Source organism: Haliotis rubra, unplaced genomic scaffold, assembly GCF_003918875.1.
Source record: "Haliotis rubra isolate DU_JTF1 unplaced genomic scaffold, ASM391887v1 Scf262, whole genome shotgun sequence".
NCBI classification, from domain to species: domain Eukaryota; kingdom Metazoa; phylum Mollusca; class Gastropoda; order Lepetellida; family Haliotidae; genus Haliotis; species Haliotis rubra.
The window spans coordinates 665,314-686,514 of record NW_025766692.1 but is presented as its reverse complement, the minus strand read 5'-3'; the positions used below and the strand labels follow the sequence as shown (position 1 = coordinate 686,514).

At 39.8% G+C, this 21,201-nt stretch overlaps 1 protein-coding gene across 1 annotated transcript in view; it reads left to right on the top strand.

Moving 5' to 3' along the window:
• LOC124280236 overlaps positions 1 to 21,201 on the top strand; it is a 32,380-nt gene that overhangs the window by 391 nt on the left and 10,788 nt on the right. The window contains exons 2-11 of the mRNA XM_046716141.1: positions 3,069 to 3,641; positions 5,348 to 5,418; positions 6,008 to 6,125; positions 8,025 to 8,099; positions 8,869 to 8,957; positions 16,782 to 16,944; positions 17,562 to 17,645; positions 18,642 to 18,706; positions 19,448 to 19,525; positions 20,437 to 20,497. Of these exons, the coding sequence (XP_046572097.1) occupies positions 3,156 to 3,641; positions 5,348 to 5,418; positions 6,008 to 6,125; positions 8,025 to 8,099; positions 8,869 to 8,957; positions 16,782 to 16,944; positions 17,562 to 17,645; positions 18,642 to 18,706; positions 19,448 to 19,525; positions 20,437 to 20,497 (1,290 nt within the window). The 5' untranslated portion in view covers positions 3,069 to 3,155. The remainder of the gene's footprint in view (positions 1 to 3,068; positions 3,642 to 5,347; positions 5,419 to 6,007; positions 6,126 to 8,024; positions 8,100 to 8,868; positions 8,958 to 16,781; positions 16,945 to 17,561; positions 17,646 to 18,641; positions 18,707 to 19,447; positions 19,526 to 20,436; positions 20,498 to 21,201) is intronic.

Sequence of the window (21,201 nt, the reverse complement as noted above, 5' to 3'; positions counted from 1 at the left end):
TGACGAGCGAACGCTCTAACCATTAGGCTACCACACTTCCCCCATAGGAAAGCTGGACCGTGGGGTCGAATCCTGGTCCGCCATCATTATGTTACTTGGTTTGTCTGGACCAAATCCATGCTTATATGTTTTTCACTTACTGGTAAAGAACCTTTAATATACCGTGATATAACTGGAGAACCTGTTCAAATCAGCTTTAATCCATTAGAATAGATTCATGTTTCGCGTGTGTTAAAATTCAATTCTTTTATTGTCATGTGGTCCTTAAAACACCTGAATATTGTTTTCGAAACACTTTGAACTTTTTGTTTAACTTTGACATTCTCACATGTGTAAATATAACTTTTACCACACAACAATTTTAGCTACGCCAAAATTACTCTATCCAAATATATACTGAACAGCAAAAGAAACGCAAGTCTGGCCTTTCGTCACTTTACCACGAACGTTCCATCAACATGAACGCTTACTTTTATGAGGTTTCATTTTTTCGAGACTTGCGTTTCTTTTGCTGTTCAGTATATATTTGACTGATTAGATCTGCAGTGCGGTTTTAGGCAAAAACGTTACCGGTCCTCGGAAACCACATTCGTACTTATACATTTCATACTTCCAGTAACTGGTTGGTCCTCAAAATAACCGGTCCCTGAAATGAGATATGAACAGTTTCTGATTTACACAAGGAAGTAATTATTATGTCTGACCCTTCGGTAGTACGCTGTTTCACAAAGCGATCTTAGCGATAGGGCGATCGAAACTCCCGTACTTAGACCTTAGTCCGTCTCACAGTCAATGAACCACGTTATTTCCCCCACTGCCTAGCTCTCCCTGCAATGCTATAGCCCAAAATGACGCAAGTCTAGATTTCCTCAGGTTCAGGAACCCGTGAAGATCCGGGTTAGAATCTTAAATCTTCAGCAACCCATGCTTGTCATAAAAGGCGACTAACGGGACCGGGTGGTCAGGCTCGCTGACTTGGTTGTCACATGTCATCGTATCTCAATTGCTTAGATCGATGCTCATGCTGTGGATCACTGGAATGTCTGGTCCAGACTCGATTATTTACAGACCGCCGCCATATAGCTGGAAAATTGCTGAGTGCGGCGTAAAACTAAACTCACTCAGTTCAGTTAATATCCCATCTCACTGGGGCTCACTAATTTAAATGGGTTTATTTGTTACTATAAAAATACATATATTCAGAGACTAAGCGTTAGTCTACTTAGACCTGTGCGATGGCGAGAAACAAATGCTAATTCTTGGTCTGAAATATGCGTCTACACCAGGATGGTTTGGACTTTGACCTTTAGTTCTCCCATTGAGGATTGTCGTATGACAAAAGCGGTGCTGTGGGGCTCTAGGAAACAAATTGTGTGTGTGTGTGTGTGTGTGTGGAGTAGGACACGCTTATATGGTAAACCGTTTTCACATTTAAGAAATACTGATATCCTAAATTGCTTTAAAGATATCTTGAATGAAACTAGAGATAGCTTGAATTGAATTGAAGATATCTCGAAAAGAGAAAATTATAGATATCGTAATGGATTAAGGATATGATGAAGCATATTAATGATATCCTGAAAAATGCTGATATCTTGAATTGACATATAGATATCTTGCAATGAATTAAAGATATCTCAAACAGAGATAATGTTTTGATAAATTGCTGATATATTACATTGTTTTAAAGATATCTTGAATTGAATTGGAGATATCTTGAATTGAATTGGAGATATCTTGAATAGAGATATTGAAAACGATTTCTAGTATGGCAAGCCGTTTTCGCCAGCACCTGGTGTCACCACTTTTGTGCGTTTTACGCGGAACAGAATATGTTTCGCCAGATAACCGAGACTGGTTTATCTCTGGCGTGATCGTTTCTAGTATATTTACCAACGTTTTGATATTAACTCTAGTAAATTCAACCAAGTGTATGTTTTTCCTACGAAACCGAATACCATAATACACATATAATATGGACATTATTGTTCCGTATGGCATCTTGAATCACATATCCAGATTTAGCCAACATATACTACCCATCAAAAGTTTAGACTCACTTAAAGCATTCGCTGTATGTTATGCACATATGTGTGGTTACATCGAAGATGAATTTCTCCACTAACTTTGGGGAACCAACTGCAAACTTTATGCAGATGAATTGCACGAGGATCATGCAATAAATTGCTAAAAAGCATGTGCAAATATCGTGCATGTGAACAGCTGTGGTGTGGTGTAAAATTTTGTTAAAAATTCGCCAATTTTCACTCAGTTTCATCATTTTTTAACCCATGACAATAATCTTTTCAACGTTACGAATTTGTTTTACAATACATCAGTTCATGTGTAAACAGTACCTTTAAACAGTATGGAAAAGTTTGCAAAATCTAGTTTAGAAGAGTTGACTTAAGTAAGTGGCTACATTTACACTAGTGAGACTAAACTTTTGATGGGGAGTATAGTTAAACAGGGTGCCGTTGTACAAAACAACCTTAGCGCTAAGGCTAAGGCTATGTTAAGGTATGGGAGTTACGGTCACCTTCCTAGCTAAATATCAACATTATGAAGACGTTCCCAAAACAATCCACCCGCAGGAGGGTTTTGGATTACAGGGTGTCAAATTAACTGTCAGTGGTTATGTCACTCGTAATTTGGCTTTTCAATGGCCTCCTGGCCTATTTGGGGGCATGGAGATATGGAGTTAGGGGTTTGGGGTTAGGTGCTGGTAAATCATGTGCAATGCATTGACCTTTTCTGATACGCGCAACGTGCGTCTTCTCTATACGTACAGAGTTTGACCCATAGACCAAGAATACCATGTTACTTTCCTAGTATAAACATTAATAACCATGGCTACAGAGATGGTAAAGATGGCAGTAGCATATTCAACTTCATCAACTCTTTGTGGGTTGGCCTACTGGTTAAAGCATCCGTTAATTACGTCAAACGTTTCGATCCTACACATGGGTAAAATATGTGAAGACCATTTCTCGTGTCCCCAGCCATGCTGTCGCTGAATCATTGCTTGCTTGGCTTAAAACCTTACACACTTATTCGTGATGTTTCAGGGAGAATTTCTTGATGGCCAAGCCACGTGTTGTAAAATCAACTGACCAGTGAGGGTTGAGAAACGAGCGGATCTCAATATATAAAACATGGAAGGATCAGCAGTTACCGAACTAAGCTCTTTATTACCAACTGTGAATAGGTTTAGTAAAGAAGAAACCAGTCATAAAGAACAGACCAATGATAGAACGGTTCTTATGAAGGAAGCTGATTCTGACCAATCAGAAGACACGTTACATGCTATCGATGCAACGTTCAGGATCCCCCTTTTGCGTGACCCCGTGAACCATGAAGATCCAACCAAGCGTAAAATTGACTTCAGCGTTCGAGTAGGCGCCTCTTTGGCGAGAACGGAGGATAGTTATGTTAGGATTATCCAGCGGGAGTTTGTTGGAACAGATTTATCCACGACGAGTACCGACACAAGTGCAGATAATTATCCCCGAGTCTTTCAGAAGGAACGCCGTGTGAAAGTGTCGCCTCGTTTTGGAATTACGTCAATTCGACGGCGGAGGGATAGCCGGAAAGGGTCACTACAAATCCTTCCGCCGAAGAGTTACATTACTGAAGAAACGGTGAGTATCAATTTCACATTGTCTCTATCACTGTGCAATATAACCACGCTAGACTAAAATCTAGTCTCTGGAATGAAAATCCTTAAATTTCTAAATTAAAATCATGAAATATAATGAGCACAGAGAGTGAGTGAGTGAGTTTAGTTTTACGCCGCTTTCAGCAATATTCCAGCAATATCACCGCAGGGTAAACCAGAAATGGGTTTCACTCATTGTACCCATGTGGGGAATCGAACCCGGGTCTTCGGCGTGACGAGCGAACGCTTTAACCACTAGGCTACCCCACCGCCCCGAGCCCAAAGACCATCTTCATTTAGAAACGGTAGTAATCTATGCTACACTTGCATGGGCTTTCTTGTATATACGTGTATTTGTTTCAGTTTATGACAGACTATTACCCAACTTGTGTGTTAAAATAGAGGCTTTACCTACTGTCTATCAAAGTGACCCTGAAACAAACATATTCAATACAGCCCATGCAAGTTCACATAAATTGCGGATTCTGAAATGATAGAGAGAGCTTCTCTTCTCCTTTTCATTATATTTTATTAAGATAATTTTACAGTTTTTTTTCAGGAAACTGCTTTTGATATAGATACTTTATAATTTATACAGTTTTTTATTGTAGAGACTAGATGTTAGTCTATTATTTATGATGAAATTGGTAACAAAATGCGTCATAATAATGCTCGACGAAATTAGTTATGTAGGCTTGGTTTGGTTTGGTGTTTAACGTCGCACTCAGCAATATTCCAGCTATATGTCGGCGGTCTGTAAATAACCGAGTCTGGACCAGACAATCCAGTGATCAACATCATGAGCATCGTTCTACGCAATTGGGATACAATGACATGTGTCAACCAAGTCAGCGAGCCTGTCCACCCGATCCAGTTAGTCGTCTCTTACGACAAGCATGGGTTCCTGAAGATCAATTCTAACCTTGATCTTCATGGATAGTTGTACAGGTGACAAAAAACATCTGTTTACAACTTTGGTACAACTAACGAATATCGAAATGTTGCTGGTAAACCAAGAAACATTCTGAGGTCGAATCCTTGTGAGTTTGGAACACAGGTTTCTGACAAGGGGCGCTACGCACCACAGCCAATCGCGGCGCCTTAAACGGCGGTACCATCCGTGCCGCCTCTGAATGGAAGGATTTTGGCCAAGGACTATGTACAGCGTGGCCTCTGTTCGGTCCGAATAAGCAAATGGTTTTAGAACTTAGCACATGTGACAGAGTTGCATCCCTTGGTTGTGTCAGAATCCGATGATGATCAATCACCTCACTGACTGCCTGCCACCGTAGTCCAGTAGTGTGACTTTGCTACAACAACATCATCAACAACAATACGTTACCCGAGAGAAAAGAAAATACACTTATCGAACTTTACTAGTCTGTCGTACAGACCCTGAAGCAAATATATCCAAGAAAGCCCACACAAGTCTAGAAAATGTGGCAAGTCTAGATTTCCTCAGCTTCAGAAAATGAAGAAGGTCTCAGGGCTCCTTTTCGTTATATTTTATATTTTTTTACTATGAAATTTTTTCAGTAAAATATGTTCATTTCAGAGACTAGTTGTTAGTCTAGAACTTTACGTATATGCACTGATCGTAACGTACTATTTAATGTGTAAGCGCTGCTGTTGTCCTTGAAATGTGTGAAGATGTTCTGAAGGGAAAGTTCTCACATCATACATTTACAGTGCCTGGCTCGATTCCAGCGTATAGGTCGGGCCGTCAAGATCATATCAAGCATATGTAGCACTCTCAAAAGGTAACTACTCTTCTTCACCATTTAAGAGTCCTTGAAAACACTGTACAGCCGAACTGGTCTCGTTATGTAATTGTCTCCACTTGACTTTGTCACTCAGTCATGCATTGGTACACCTGTAGTGACTACTTGCTGGTGCGCAACAGACCGGAAGTGACGAAAAGATGGCTTGAAACTAACTAGGTTCTGTATGGTAATACCTACATGTAAGAAATAGGTTCGGAAAATGCACTTCTGGATTTTTGTCAGGCCGAAAACACTCAAAAAGAAAACATACGCCAAGAAATGAAAGAAAGAAAAACATTCCTAGACTATTCATTCGCCTGCAGAACCTAGATTATTCCATCAGCAAATGAGTGCCGTAATCCAGACCGTCTCGGTCTTTGTCTCGGTCTCGGTCACAGGTCAAGACGCGGGAGCAGGTCAGCATCTATTGTCTGTAAAGGGGCTCTACTACTTTTCTTCCGGGAGAACTTCCGGAAATATGGACTTCCGGAGAAGTGCAAAAATACATAAGACGAGCCTCCTATTGTACGTAGTAATTTTATAGTCATATCTTGATGTTACGAAATGATTCTGTTTGGGTGTCCAGACACGTGAAGGAGAATGACACTCGCACTTGGTCGTCGGTGGAGATGTACTTGCACGTGCAGGATGACCTCAACAAGAAGTTGGCGTTCAACCCACTGAACTTCACCATGGTTGCACCGGTAAGATGACTCTTCATGTCCCATGTAAGAGACGGGTAACGCAGGAGTGTGCAATCAACAAGGGAGAACATATGCTTGGGTAACTGATTGGTAACATATACATGTAACAGAGGGTAACATGCACGTGTAACACACAGGAAACGCTTGAGTCAGGTGTGCAGATGACGTATGGTAACATACAACTCATTGGTAAAATACACAGCTAACATATGCAGGTAACGAAGGGTAACACAGAAAACATACATTGGCAACACGGATAACATAAGGACAATTTGCAGATATATGAGTAGCATATGCAGTAACAAAGGGTAGCGAATCAAAGGGTACACAAGTAACACACAGGTGCAACATATGCAGGTAACGAGAGGGTGAATCAAACTTCGGTAACTCACGGTAACAGGTAACATGATACTCTGCATCTGTCAGAATCAGATAACAGTGATGTCGTGTAGGGGATTGCATTAAGGGTGGGACGTGCAACAGGCCTTACATTACGGGTAATATACATTGTATCAGTTATGACTTTAGCTGAAACAGGCATGTAACTGTGATGCTCATGATGTTGATCACTGTAACATACACGTATCATTGATGACATTACGGGTAATAGACATGTAACAGCGATGACATTGTGGATAACATAATGTAACAGTGATGACATTACGGGTGACATGCATGTAACAGTAATGACATGACGGTAACAGACATGTAACAGTGATGACATTACGGGTAACAGACATTTAACAGTGATGACATGACGGTAACAGACATTTAACAGCGATGACATTACGGGTAACATGCATGTAACAGTGATGACATGACGGTAACATGAATGTAACAGTGATGACATGACGGTAACAGACATGTAACAGTGGTGACATGACGGTAACAGACTTTTAACAGTGATGACATTACGGGTAACATGCATGTAACAGTGATGACATGACAGTAAAAGACATGTAACAGTGATGACATGACGGTAACAGACATGTAACAGTGATGACATTACGGGTAATATACATGTAACAGTGATAACATGACGGTAACATGCATGTAGCAGTGATGACATGACGGTAACAGACATGTAACAGTGATGACATTACGGGTAATATGCATGTAACAGTGATAACATGACGGTAACATGCATGTAGCAGTGATGACATGACGGTAACAGACATTTAACAGTGATGACATGACGGTAACAGACATTTAACAGTGATGACATGACGATAACATGCATGTAACAGTGATGACATGACGGTGACAGACATTTAACAGTGATGACATGACGGTAACAGATATGTAACAGTGATGACATTACGGGTAATATACATTTAACAGTGATGACATTACGGGTAATAGACATGTAACAGTGATGACATTACGGTTAACATGCATGTAACAGTGATGACATGACGGTAACAGACATTTAACAGTGATGACATGACGGTAACAGACATTTAACAGTGATGACATGACGGTAACAGACATTTAACAGTGAAGACATGACGGTAACAGACATTTAACAGTGATGACATGACGGTAACAGACATTTAACAGTGATGACATTACGGGTAACATGCATGTAACAGTGATGACATGATGGTAACAGACATTTAGCAGTGAAGACATGACGGTAACAGACATTTAACAGTGATGACATATTGGTAGCCAAACAGGTAACAATGGTGACATCAGAACTTAGTGTATACATTACGGGTTAAACACAACACAAGAATAATCTCATGTACTAAGTCTAAGTATACGCCATATGGTGATTTTTCCATGTTGTTTTTCTTTGCATATTGGGTTTCGTGGTATTTATTCTAATCAATAACTCACGAATACTTTATACGTGACATTAACTGTTTTTGCACGCTTTTATTGGTTCTATTTCAGCCCCGGAAGGGAGAGAGATTAGAACACCTCTTACAAATACCCCCGTCGGATAGAACTGCCAAGGATATCAAAATGGTAAGAGTTTAAAAATGTGTATCACAGATCCACATGGCTTGCTTAATGGCGAAAGAGTGGGTGAACTTGGTTTTAAGCCACTTTTAGCAAATTTCTATCAATGGGTTTCAATGGAGGGAATCGAACCCAGGTCATTGAAGTGACGAGCTAACGCTTTAGCGACGTCACCACCCCTGTCCCCAATGTCGTCAAGGTAGACGAAACTTGAGGTCAGGTTATAGGATTGCTTCAGTGTATAAATACTATATACGATAACTGACACTATCGTCCATGCCTTCAGGCATACATCCCATATATGATTTAATTTGTGCATTATATCATTGTGTTTCATCCTTATTCCACTGAGATATTTTAATAAACATTTATTTCGTGTTGTTTTTTGACAGTAATTAGTTCGTTTTCTCAAAATGTATATTTGCCGTTTTGAATTTTCATTGAGCGAGTACCACATTGAGGTAAGTAATTAATGATTATCAACGAGTAAATTTATACCCATCACTATTCAGACTAAAATCTGATATAAACAAATATTTGTCCATATGAGCATTCACAAAATACAGTCAGTGTAACAAAATATCACACACCTCAATGTTGATAACTTGCTCAGTTACAATAAAATGCTCCAAATTTTAAATTAGATGTTTATTTTGGTGCTGTAGTATATATTATTTACGCTGTTTACCAGGATGCACGTTTACCAGGATAAAAATTCATTTTATATATTTTGAGATATTCGTATCAGCAATAGATCGATTTTTTCATTCTTCAGATTCTGGCGTATATCCGGGGGCATGCCTCCATTCGTGATTATCCCTCGGACGTCCAAATACATATGTGCAAACATATGTTATACCAGAAGTAAGTAATAGCATGTAAAAACATTAATGTATATGGATATAGTTCATATATCTGTGAAAAGTCCATAACTCAGGGATTCCACGACTGATTGCGATTTACAGCTTTTTTAATGATGTTTGACCAATCATGACATTTCATAACTGCCCCGGAACTAGTAGGAAGGGAAGTAACTCGTACGATCAATAATTCGACATTTACCGAAATGTGGAGTAAAATTTGTCTTTTAGAGTCTTTTAGTCATGTTTTTGCATTGCAAATGTACCCTAAAATGTATCTACCGGTTGATCATTATTGTATATAGAACTGGTGACTGTAAATGCGTTTTATTCAAACCGAATCGATATAAAAATGGCGACAGCATTCACGTTTGTACACACCGCCTCCACATGTTATTGCAGTTCTGATTGGTTGAAATATTTGCTATTTCATTCTACGTCATTCTATTTTTAGCGATCGGGAGTTCCCCTTGTCTCCTACGGGAGATTGCGCCGTGCGAATGTATGAGAATGCTTGTCATCTTTCATTCCGGTTTGATTAAATCTTAAATTCTTTGCTATGTCATGAGACATAATTAGTCAATATATATTAACAGACGAATTGTCAAGTCATTCATATGTTTCTTCAAACTGTGTTGGTCGTGTACAGTAGATCACTATATTCAGTGAAATGTTTCGAAACATGAACTAGTGCGAGGGTATTTTTCGGAGCCATCCCCCATTCTCGAAAACTCCACTGAGAAACAGATAGTGACGTCAGCCGATAGTTTTTACATGACATTCATATCTTAGAAAAGACAAACAGCAGCCCGTTTCCAGAATATTCCTGAATATTTAAGAATAACGTTTTCAAGTAAATATACGCCATCAAAGAGATATTTTACCTCCGCTTCTTTAAGTTTATTGAACGGTTTAGATTTTGTTTGTTTTGTTTGTTGTTTAACGCCGCACTCAGCAACATTCCAGCTATACAGAGGCGATCTGTTAATAATCTTGTCTGGGCCAGACAATCCAGTGATCAACATCATGAGCATCGATCTACGCAATTGGGATATGATGACATGTGTCAACCAAGTCAGGGAGCTTGACCACCCGATCCCGTTAGTCGCCTCTTATGATAAGCATGATTTGCTGAACTAACCCGGATCTTCACGGGTCTGGTGTGTTAAGAACCTTAAGTGGTTGATAAATTTTGCTTTTACATTCTAGACTAGTCAAATTTCTAAAAATGTGGATTTTAAGGATGCATGAGGCATTTTTGAGTAAAAGCAAGCAAACAACATTTTCTGGGGTAGTTTTTCGTGCTGAATACGAATCTGTTGTTTGCTAAGCTCAAAAATGCTTAATTAGGTCACAAATTGGGTTCAAAGGTCAATGAGTGCAAAATTCAATTTTTTTTAAAAAGTGTTTTATTTATCATTCTCCATTTAGTTTAGAACATATTGATTAATAATGGTACCACAGGATTTCAAAATGTTGGATTTCATGGAAATGCTGAAGGAAAAATTTCGTATTTTTGCAAATATCTCCCTTATGGAGCGACTTTTATTTTTTGCGTGAAGAGCTATTTTTTACAACCATTTTTGCTCAAAATGCAAAGCAAGGCTGAATCTTTTCCTTTTGTTGACAGAATTATATTCCAGGCAAACTGTTTAGGTCACAAAAATCGCATATTAAGCGCATAATTACTTCAAAGGTTAATGAGTGTGACAGGATGCGATAGGCATTTTTACATGTATGCCACACGAATGCTTTTATACTGCTTCACATGCATGTCAAATGGAACTGCTTTCATTCATGCAGTGAGTTTGATTAGTGATTTTAGCAACATAATTACCCACCGAACAGTTCAGGAAATCACAGGAACAGGTGGGAACCCTATCTGATAATGGCATTGATGGCACAGCTCTATGCTGGTTCAAGTCTGATCTGTCGTCCCGTCACCAGCATGTACTGATAGAGGATCATTACTCTAATCCAGCTCACTATTTTGTGGTGTCCCACAAGGACCGATCTTAGGTCCGGTCTTGTTCAGTCTTTACATCAAAGATCTTGGGAAAATCATGGAAGCCCACTATGTTGATCGCCATCACTTTGCTGATGATTCCTAGAATGTACAAAGTCTTCTTACCCACTATGGATCAAGCAACTACCGCCTTGAACGACCTACAACAGTGCTGTGAGGAAACCAAGAGCTGGATGTTTGACTACATGCTGAAATTGAACAGCTCAAAGACAGAGTGCATTCTACTGGGTCCTGCAAAACGTTGCTCACAGTGCTCATTTAATGCTCTTGATTTTGATGGAGAAAGTATTCCATTCTCACAGAAAGTAAGAGATCTTGGTGTCATCCTTGACTCCGACCTCTCTTTGGATGATCACATACCACATCTCTCTAGGATCTGTTTTGCAGCTCTACGCAATATCAGTTCCATTAGGCAATACCTGACAATAGATTCGGCAAAAACTCTCACCTTATGCCATGTAATGACCTGCCTGGACTGTTGTAACTCTCTCCTAGCCGTTGCAAACAAATCACAAATCCAGAGACTTCAACGAATCCAAAATGCTGCGGCATGTGTCGTGACTAGATCGAAGAAGTTTGACCACAACTCTCCCATTCTTCAATCTCTTCATTGGCTTCCAATCGAGAACCGAATCCGCTTTAAACTCCTCTGCCTCACCTACCGCTGCCTGTCTGGATGTGCTCCTGCTTATCTCTCCAATCTTCTTATGCCATACAAACCAGCTAGATCCCTTCGTTCTCAGGACAAAAACCTTCTGCTTGTTCCTGTAGCAAACAGTGTTCGCTACTGCAGCAGATCATTCGCCTACGCAGCTTCAACAGCCTGGAATGATCTTCCCCTCTCTCTCCGGAACACCAGTGACTTCTCTAGCTTCCGATCAAAACTGAAACTCACCTTTTCCTGATGTCTTTCCAACTTTGCTGAACTCTGAGCATATTTCAGTATGGATATATGCACGTTAGAAATGCCCTAGTATTTATATTATTATTATAATGTACATAGTATGAAGATGAAGGCGAAAGTGGAACATAAATGCATACAAGCCATGTGCTATGACTGAAGGATCGAGGCTGTACTAAAAGACTTTGCAATCACACATTTGGTTTTAGGAATCTTTGTGCCGGAGGATTTTGTTAGTTGATGCACTGCTTGTACTTTTTTATTCAAATGGTGCAGTGTGTGTGTACCAGGAGAGGTCATCAGTGGCGGTATATACGTAGCACTGGTGTAAGTTTGTTTCTATTCACAGGCCAAGGTTTATCATTTGAGCTTTGTATCATATGTCAGGAAACCAGTCAGTCTAAAAATACCCTCTACAACCAGACAAAACTGGGCATCTAATCCATTCTTGAGGCCACCCAGTTGAGGCACAAATTGAAACATTGCAAAGTTCGGTCATCTGTAGACAGGCTTTCGTTCCTCTTGGAGAATCTCCTGACGGCAACCCTAACCTAAAATGGCATTAGGGAAAAATAAATGTAAGGCTTGCCAAGGAACAGTCCAATGGTTCACAAGGAAATGAACAGACTGGTGTTTCAGATGAAGGATACCGCTTTTTACGCAGGGGCTCCGAGCCGACCAGTCCTTGTTGTACCCATTAATGCCGAGCGCCAGGCAGGGACCAACAAGTACCATATTTTAACGTCTTTTGGTATGACGCGGTCGGGGATCGAACCTTCGCGACCTTCCGCTCTCGGGCGGACGCTCTAACCACACTACACCACAGACGGTCGGAAACGTTGGATTGATTGACTGATGATGATGCTGATGATGATGCTGATGATGATGATGATGATGTAACAACAACATGGTTCGTCCACCGGACGTTGTCATAAACTTTGTTCAAGAATAGACTAGTCAAATTTCTCAGAAATGTGAATGCATGAGGCATTTTTGAGTAAAAGCAAGCAAACAACATTTTCTGGGGTAGTTTTCGAATCTGTTGTTTGCAAAAATGCCTAATTAGGTCACAAATTGGGTTCAAAGGTCAATGAGTGCAAAATTCAAATTTTTAAAAAGTGTTTTATTTATCATTCTCCATCCATACAATGAACTCAGTTTAGAATATATTGATTAATAATGGTACCACAGGATTTCAAAATGTTGGATTTCATGGAAATGCTGAAGGAAAAATTTCGTATTTTGCAAATATCTCCCTTATGGAGAGCGACTTTTAGTTTTGCGTGAAGAGCTACTTTTACAACCATTTTGCTCAAAATGCAAAGCAAGGCTGAATCTTTTCCTTTTGTTGACAGAATTATATTCCAGGCAAACTGTTTAGGTCACAAAAATCGCATATTAAGCGCATAATTACTTCAAAGGCTAATTCTTTGTACCTCATGAACACAGCAGACAATTCAAATATGTGTCCATTCTCTGCACGGTGACATAACTCCTGACACAAATCCAAGCCCCGGCCATATCAGCTCAGATAGGCATTTTTACATGTATGCCACACGAATGCTTTTATACTGCTTCACATGCATGTCAAATGGAACTGCTTTCATTCATGCAGTGAGTTTGATTAGTGATTTTAGCAACATAATTACCCACCGAACAGTTCAGGAAATCACAGGAACAGGTGGGAACCCTATCTGATAATGGCATTGATGGCACAGCTCTATGCTGGTTCAAGTCTGATCTGTCGTCCTGTCACCAGCATGTACTGATGAGGATCATTACTCTAATCCAGCTCATCTATTTTGTGGTGTCCCACAAGGACCGATCTTAGGTCCGGTCTTGTTCAGTCTTTACATCAAAGATCTTGGGAAAATCATGGAAGCCCACTATGTTGATCGCCATCACTTTGCTGATGATTCCTAGAATGTACAAAGTCTTCTTACCCACTATGGATCAAGCAACTACCGCCTTGAACGACCTACAACAGTGCTGTGAGGAAACCAAGAGCTGGATGTTTGACTACATGCTGAAATTGAACAGCTCAAAGACAGAGTGCATTCTACTGGGTCCTGCAAAACGTTGCTCACAGTGCTCATTTAATGCTCTTGATTTTGATGGAGAAAGTATTCCATTCTCACAGAAAGTAAGAGATCTTGGTGTCATCCTTGACTCCGACCTCTCTTTGGATGATCACATACCACATCTCTCTAGGATCTGTTTTGCAGCTCTACGCAATATCAGTTCCATTAGGCAATACCTGACAATAGATTCGGCAAAAACTCTCACCTTATGCCATGTAATGACCTGCCTGGACTGTTGTAACTCTCTCCTAGCCGTTGCAAACAAATCACAAATCCAGAGACTTCAACGAATCCAAAATGCTGCGGCATGTGTCGTGACTAGATCGAAGAAGTTTGACCACAACTCTCCCATTCTTCAATCTCTTCATTGGCTTCCAATCGAGAACCGAATCCGCTTTAAACTCCTCTGCCTCACCTACCGCTGCCTGTCTGGATGTGCTCCTGCTTATCTCTCCAATCTTCTTATGCCATACAAACCAGCTAGATCCCTTCGTTCTCAGGACAAAAACCTTCTGCTTGTTCCTGTAGCAAACAGTGTTCGCTACTGCAGCAGATCATTCGCCTACGCAGCTTCAACAGCCTGGAATGATCTTCCCTCTCTCCGGAACACCAGTGACTTCTCTAGCTTCCGATCAAAACTGAAACTCACCCTTTTTCCTGATGTCTTTCCAACTTTGCTGAACTCTGAGCATATTTCAGTATGGATATATGCACGTTAGAAATGCCCTAGTATTTATATTATTATTATAATGTACATAGTATGAAGATGAAGGCGAAAGTGGAACATAAATGCATACAAGCCATGTGCTATGACTGAAGGATCGAGGCTGTACTAAAAGACTTTGCAATCACACATTTGGTTTTAGGAATCTTTGTGCCGGAGGATTTTGTTAGTTGATGCACTGCTTGTACTCTTTTTTCAAATGGTGCAGTGTGTGTACCAGGAGAGGTCATCAGTGGCGGTATATACGTAGCACTGGTGTAAGTTTGTTTCTATTCACAGGCCAAGGTTTATCATTTGAGCTTTGTATCATATGTCAGGAAACCAGTCAGTCTAAAAATACCCTCTACAACCAGACAAAACTGGGCATCTAATCCATTCTTGAGGCCACCCAGTTGAGGCACAAATTGAAACATTGCAAAGTTCGGTCATCTGTAGACAGGCTTTCGTTCCTCTTGGAGAATCTCCTGACGGCAACCCTAACCTAAAATGGCATTAGGGAAAAATAAATGTAAGGCTTGCCAAGGAACAGTCCAATGGTTCACAAGGAAATGAACAGACTGGTGTTTCAGATGAAGGATACCGCTTTTTACGCAGGGGCTCCGAGCCGACCAGTCCTTGTTGTACCCATTAATGCCGAGCGCCAGGCAGGGACCAACAAGTACCATATTTTAACGTCTTTTTGGTATGACGCGGTCGGGGATCGAACCCGCGACCTTCCGCTCTCCGGGCGGACGCTCTAACCACTACACCACAGACGGTCGGAAACGTTGGATTGATTGACTGATGATGATGCTGATGATGATGCTGATGATGATGATGATGATGTAACAACAACATGGTTCGTCCACCGGACGTTGTCATAAACTTTGTTCAAGAATAGACTAGTCAAATTTCTCAGAAATGTGAATGCATGAGGCATTTTTGAGTAAAAGCAAGCAAACAACATTTTCTGGGGTAGTTTTTCGTGCAAAAATGCCTAATTAGGTCACAAATTGGGTTCAAAGGTCAATGAGTGCAAAATTCAAATTTTTTAAAAAGTGTTTTATTTATCATTCTCCATCCATACAATGAACTCAGTTTAGAATATATTGATTAATAATGGTACCTCAGGATTTCAAAATGTTGGATTTCATGGAAATGCTGAAGGAAAAATTTCGTATTTTTGCAAATATCTCCCTTATGGAGCGACTTTTAGTATTTGCGTGAAGAGCTACTTTTTACAACCATTTTTGCTCAAAATGCAAAGCAAGGCTGAATCTTTTCCTTTTGTTGACAGAATTATATTCCAGGCAAACTGTTTAGGTCACAAAAATCGCATATTAAGTGCATAATTACTTCAAAGGCTAATTCTTTGTACCTCATGAACACAGCAGACAATTCAAACATGTGTCCATTCTCTGCACGGTGACATAACTCCTGACACAACCAAGCCCCGGCCATATCAGCTCATTTGCTGTCAGTTTCTGCTCTTTTGGCATCCCACAGAAATTAACTTAGATGTGATAGCATGATTCGGCTGCTATTAAATCAATCACGTCTATAATATGTTCAAAGACCTTGTGTTCATTTGTGCACACTTTAGAATGTATTATTATGGTAGAAACATGGCTCGTCTTCTGCTTGCTTTCAGAGCTGTGACAGAAAATACACAACGTCAAGTTCACTGTTGAAGTACCCCTGCGTGAAAAGCGGTATCCTTCATCTGAAACACCAGTCTGTTCATTTCCTTGTGAAGCATTGGACTGTTCCTTGGCAAGCCTTACATTTATTTTTCCCTAATGTGTGTATGCTGAATAACAGAGTTTGTGCCATTTTAGGTTAGGGTTGCCGTCAGGAGATTCTTCAAAGAGGAACGAAAGCCTGTCTACAGATGACCGGTCGGCTCGGAGTCAGTATACTGTGTCTGAGTGGGGTATTCATGCTTCACTGCGGCATGGTATCTCAGTGGGCTAGCACTATAAAACCAGCTTAAGTCTGGGCTAGTACAAGCAGCCGCACATACACATACACATGCATGCACGTCGTCATATGAGCGAAATATTCTCAAGCACGACGTAAAACCCAATTTCACCTCACCTCACCTTCAACGTTTCCAGATACGAAGACAGACGCATCGTTCTGAAACAGGGGCATCCTCCCTCCGCCTTCTACTTCATCCTCACGGGCGCCCTCATCGTCAACATCGAGGATATCAACCCCAACAACGGCAAGAAGTTCACCAGGACCGTCTCAGAACTGACGGCAGGGGACTGTTTTGGGGTAAATACCCGTGTTTTAGTTTACGTCTGGGGGGGAATTCGGTTAGAATACACCCCAAGTACTAAAATTTATCGTAAGAGCCGAGTTAAATCGATTTGGGTGGTTAGGCTCTGAGACTGATTGCTAGGAGACATGATACGTGGATTGTTGCTCATGGTATCAACCACTGGTTTTCCTTTCTCGAATTCCACTGATTACAGTCCACCATGAGATAACTGAAATGTTGCTGACTGGTTCGATACCCGGCCGTGTCACACCGAACGACGTTAAGCTATGGTACTTGATGTTGCCCCGCCTAGCGGCTAAAGCAGATAAGATAAGACTAGTGGGGGCATAGTAGGTATGCTGTGCCATTCAGTTGGCTACTACTACGTTAAAACACCATTTCGCCTTTCCTTACATCCTGTCTGTTCTCCTACCCGTCTAAGCTCCTTGGTGGTGGTGAGGTAGTCAAGTGGTTAAGGCGTTCGCTCGTCACGCTGGAGACCTGGGTTCGATTCCTCTCATGGGTACAATATATGAAGCCCATTTCTGGTGCCCCCACCGTGATATTGCTGGAATATTGCTAAAAGCGGTGTAAAACTGAACTCACTCACTCTAAATTCCTTGACTTGCAGGAACTGGCTCTGTTGGAGAGAAGCACTCGCACAGCTACAGTCATATGCAAGACCACCGTGGAATTGCTGGTCGTCCTCAAAGAGGTGGGATTACTGTCTGTAGGATAAAAAGTGATCGGGATATCGACATTATAGCTGATACGCTGTGAAATATCTAAAATAGGTTTTACAGTGGTGTAAAACTCACTCGCCTGTGTCCTATTTTGATGAGTCAATTATTATCATATCAATTTCAAGCAATGTTTGTTATTCTAACGAATTTAAAAGGAATTGAAATCGCATTTTGTCATTTCATTGCGTCGGATCGATACTTTCCAGAGCCCAGTGCGACATGGACGTTAACTATTAATACTTAAACTTATGATGACGAGGTATTAGCCGAGATGACGAGGTGCAATAGATCGGTAGTTCGATTAATTGTTAAATAAATACATTGATATACATTGATTAGTTAAGAACAACATTTTTGTAAACTATTTTCACTAAAGAAACAAATTATTTAGATTTGTATGAATAATTAATGTATACATGTATTAAGTACATACGAATAACAAATTATGTACATCCTTCATATAATCTAAATTAGATTATGTACAAAACCTCTGACATCTTGGTATAAATTACATAAATCTGGAGTTAAAATTTATCTAGATTTGGATGATCAAATCAGGACATTTTCTCCTATTAGTGTAAAATATCTACCAATAGAATTTGGCATTCATTTTTCATATTTAACGTAAATTAGATTGCGTACACAACTTTTGAATGTTGGCATATTGTTTTACACCGATTAAATAAGTTGGTTACCGACGCTGCTTTTGTTAGATGCCTAGTTTTTATATCAGAATCTTACGCCTTACCCGATTCTTCGTCAGATACTTTATTGTAGGAATACAGACCAACCTCGTCTGGTCATGCAAAAGCCGAAAACTATTACGGCCAGCATTTAATAATAAATGACGATTCTATCATCTGCAATTCAATATCACTTGGACATGAGCAGTTTTAAACGGGAAATATATTAAATCGGAGTGATGTTGCAATGATTCGTAAATGATAGGTTGTTTTGATACATTTCAGGATTTCGACGTAATAATCCGTCAACCTTTAATTCGTCAGCGGCTCAGTCATATACGGTTTTGTCAGTAAGTATACCTCGAATACAGCAAGTTCGGTACTTATCAAAGTTGCATGGTTATCACGGAAGAGAAAAGAACCCACTTCAAGAGTACATGCAGTTTCACAGTTTGTCATACAGACCCTGAAACAAATACTTCCATGAAAGCCCATGCAAGTCTAGAATATGTGGCAAGTCTGAAAATGAAGAAAGTCTCAGGGCTCTTTTTCATGATATTTTATTATTTTAATTTAGGAACCGTTTTTATTCTGTAAAATATGTTAATTTCAGAGACTAGATGTTAGTCTAGCATTTTAATTACTCGTTATATGTTATATAACTAGAGTGATATAACTAAAGTGATATAACTCATGTTACCTAACTCCAAGAACCCGTGAACGTCCGGGTTAGAATGAACCTTCAGTAACCCATGCTTGTCGTAAGAGGCGACTACCGGCATCGGTTCCCAATTGCGCAGATCGATGCTCATGCTGTTGATCACTGGATTGTCTGGTCCAAACTCGATTATTTACAGACCGCCGCCATATAGCTGGAATATTGCTGAATGCGGCGTAAAACTAAACTCACTCCTCCTAACTCCAAGCCTCGTTTTCAAACAAGAAATCGTAAAATGTGAAAAAAAGCTTAGAACAAGTGAAGAAAACATCTTGGACTGAGTGCTTCATGACCAACTATGATGTAATATGTTTTTTGGTTTAATTTAGTTAATCATGCATTGACACCTACGACATACACAAACTTTTTTCAGATCCCTTGTTTTGTTTGAAGACTTCCCATGCGGCGTGTTTGCGAGTGCGCCGGATGATTTCTTTTACCAGTACATCCCGTGAGTGTCATACATAAGTGTATCTCACATTTGCAGGGCCCATATGCAGAAAGGAATTGTAGTACGATCATGTTAAATAATGGGAGTAAAAAGTGTTGTTTAGTACATGTGAGCCAAGGTCCGAGCACATAAAGTGTTTTAGTACATGTGAGCCAAAGGTCCGAGAGTACATAAAGTGTTGTTTAGTACATGTGAGCCAAGGTCCGAGCACATAAAAGAGTGTTGTTTAGTACATGTGAGCCAAGGTCCGAGCACATAAAGTGTTGTTTAGTACATGTGCTCAGCCAAGGTCCGAGCAAATAAAGTGTTGTTTAGTACATGTGAGGCCATGGTCCGAGCACGCAAAGTGTTCTTGGCACTAAAATATGATCCGACAGTCGTAGCTTAAAACACTTTGTCGAAAAGGTACGTAACAGCACAAAAGGGTTTCGAATCACTGTTGGGACAATAACTTTACAATTGTATATTGTTTTATATGTTATGATAAACGTATATTCACCGTTCACTCATTACATAACATACGCACTTACATACTTGTAATGAGTGCAGCGGTAGATTTTTCTAAAATATTCATTTCTTCACCGATTTCGTTCAAATTTGAAATATATGTTAATCATAACATATAAAAAACAATATGCGATTGCAAAAGTTTAGTTTATTTATTTAAAAAAAATTATTGTCCAAACAGTGATTCGAACCCTTGTGCGTATTTACGTCATCCACGTGGGCTTATCATCGTACAAAGGAAAACGTAAAATCCGTCAAATCAAGCCTCGTAGCCCGATCTTTTCCGACCTGAACTAATCATAAAAGAATGATAAATAATATAATGGCACTAAATCCATTTCACGTACATTTCTGTACATCAAGTTAAAATAATGAAAGCTATTTTCATCACGTGCATGTTTCAGAGACGATTCAATTGTGGTGAAAGATAGCCGTGAATGCCGATATCTGATCGTTGTTAAATCAGTAAGTATATAATCAACGTTCACTGTTTCAACTGTTACAAATCAAGTTAAGGTCATCTTGGAATACAATACACATTGTACATTTCACTGAAGTCTTAAATACACATTGTACATTTCACTGAAGTCTGAAATACACATTGTAAATTTCACTGAAGTCAGGATCACAGCATTGTAGCCATCGAAGACATTATAAATTTCACTGGTCTGAAACACACATTGTGAATTTCACTGAAGTCAGAAACACACATTGTAGATTTCACTGAAGTCTGAAACACACATTGTAGATTTCACTGAAGTCAGAAACACACATTGTAGATTTCATTGAAGTCTGAAACACACATTGTAGATTTCACTGAAGTCTGAAACACACATTGTGAATTTCACTGAAGTCAGAAACACACATTGTACAGATCACTGAAGTCTGAAACACACATTGTAAATTTCACTGAAGTCTGAAACACACATTGTAAATTTCACTGAAGTCTGAAACACACATTGTAAATTTCACTGAAGTCTGAAACACACATTGTAAATTTCACTGAAGTCTGAAACACACATTGTAAATTTCACTGAAGTCTGAAACACACATTGTAAATTTCACTGAAGTCAGAAACACACATTGTGAATTTCACTGAAGTCTGAAACACACATTGTAAATTTTACTGAAGTCTGAAACACACATTGTAAATTTCACTGAAGTCTGAA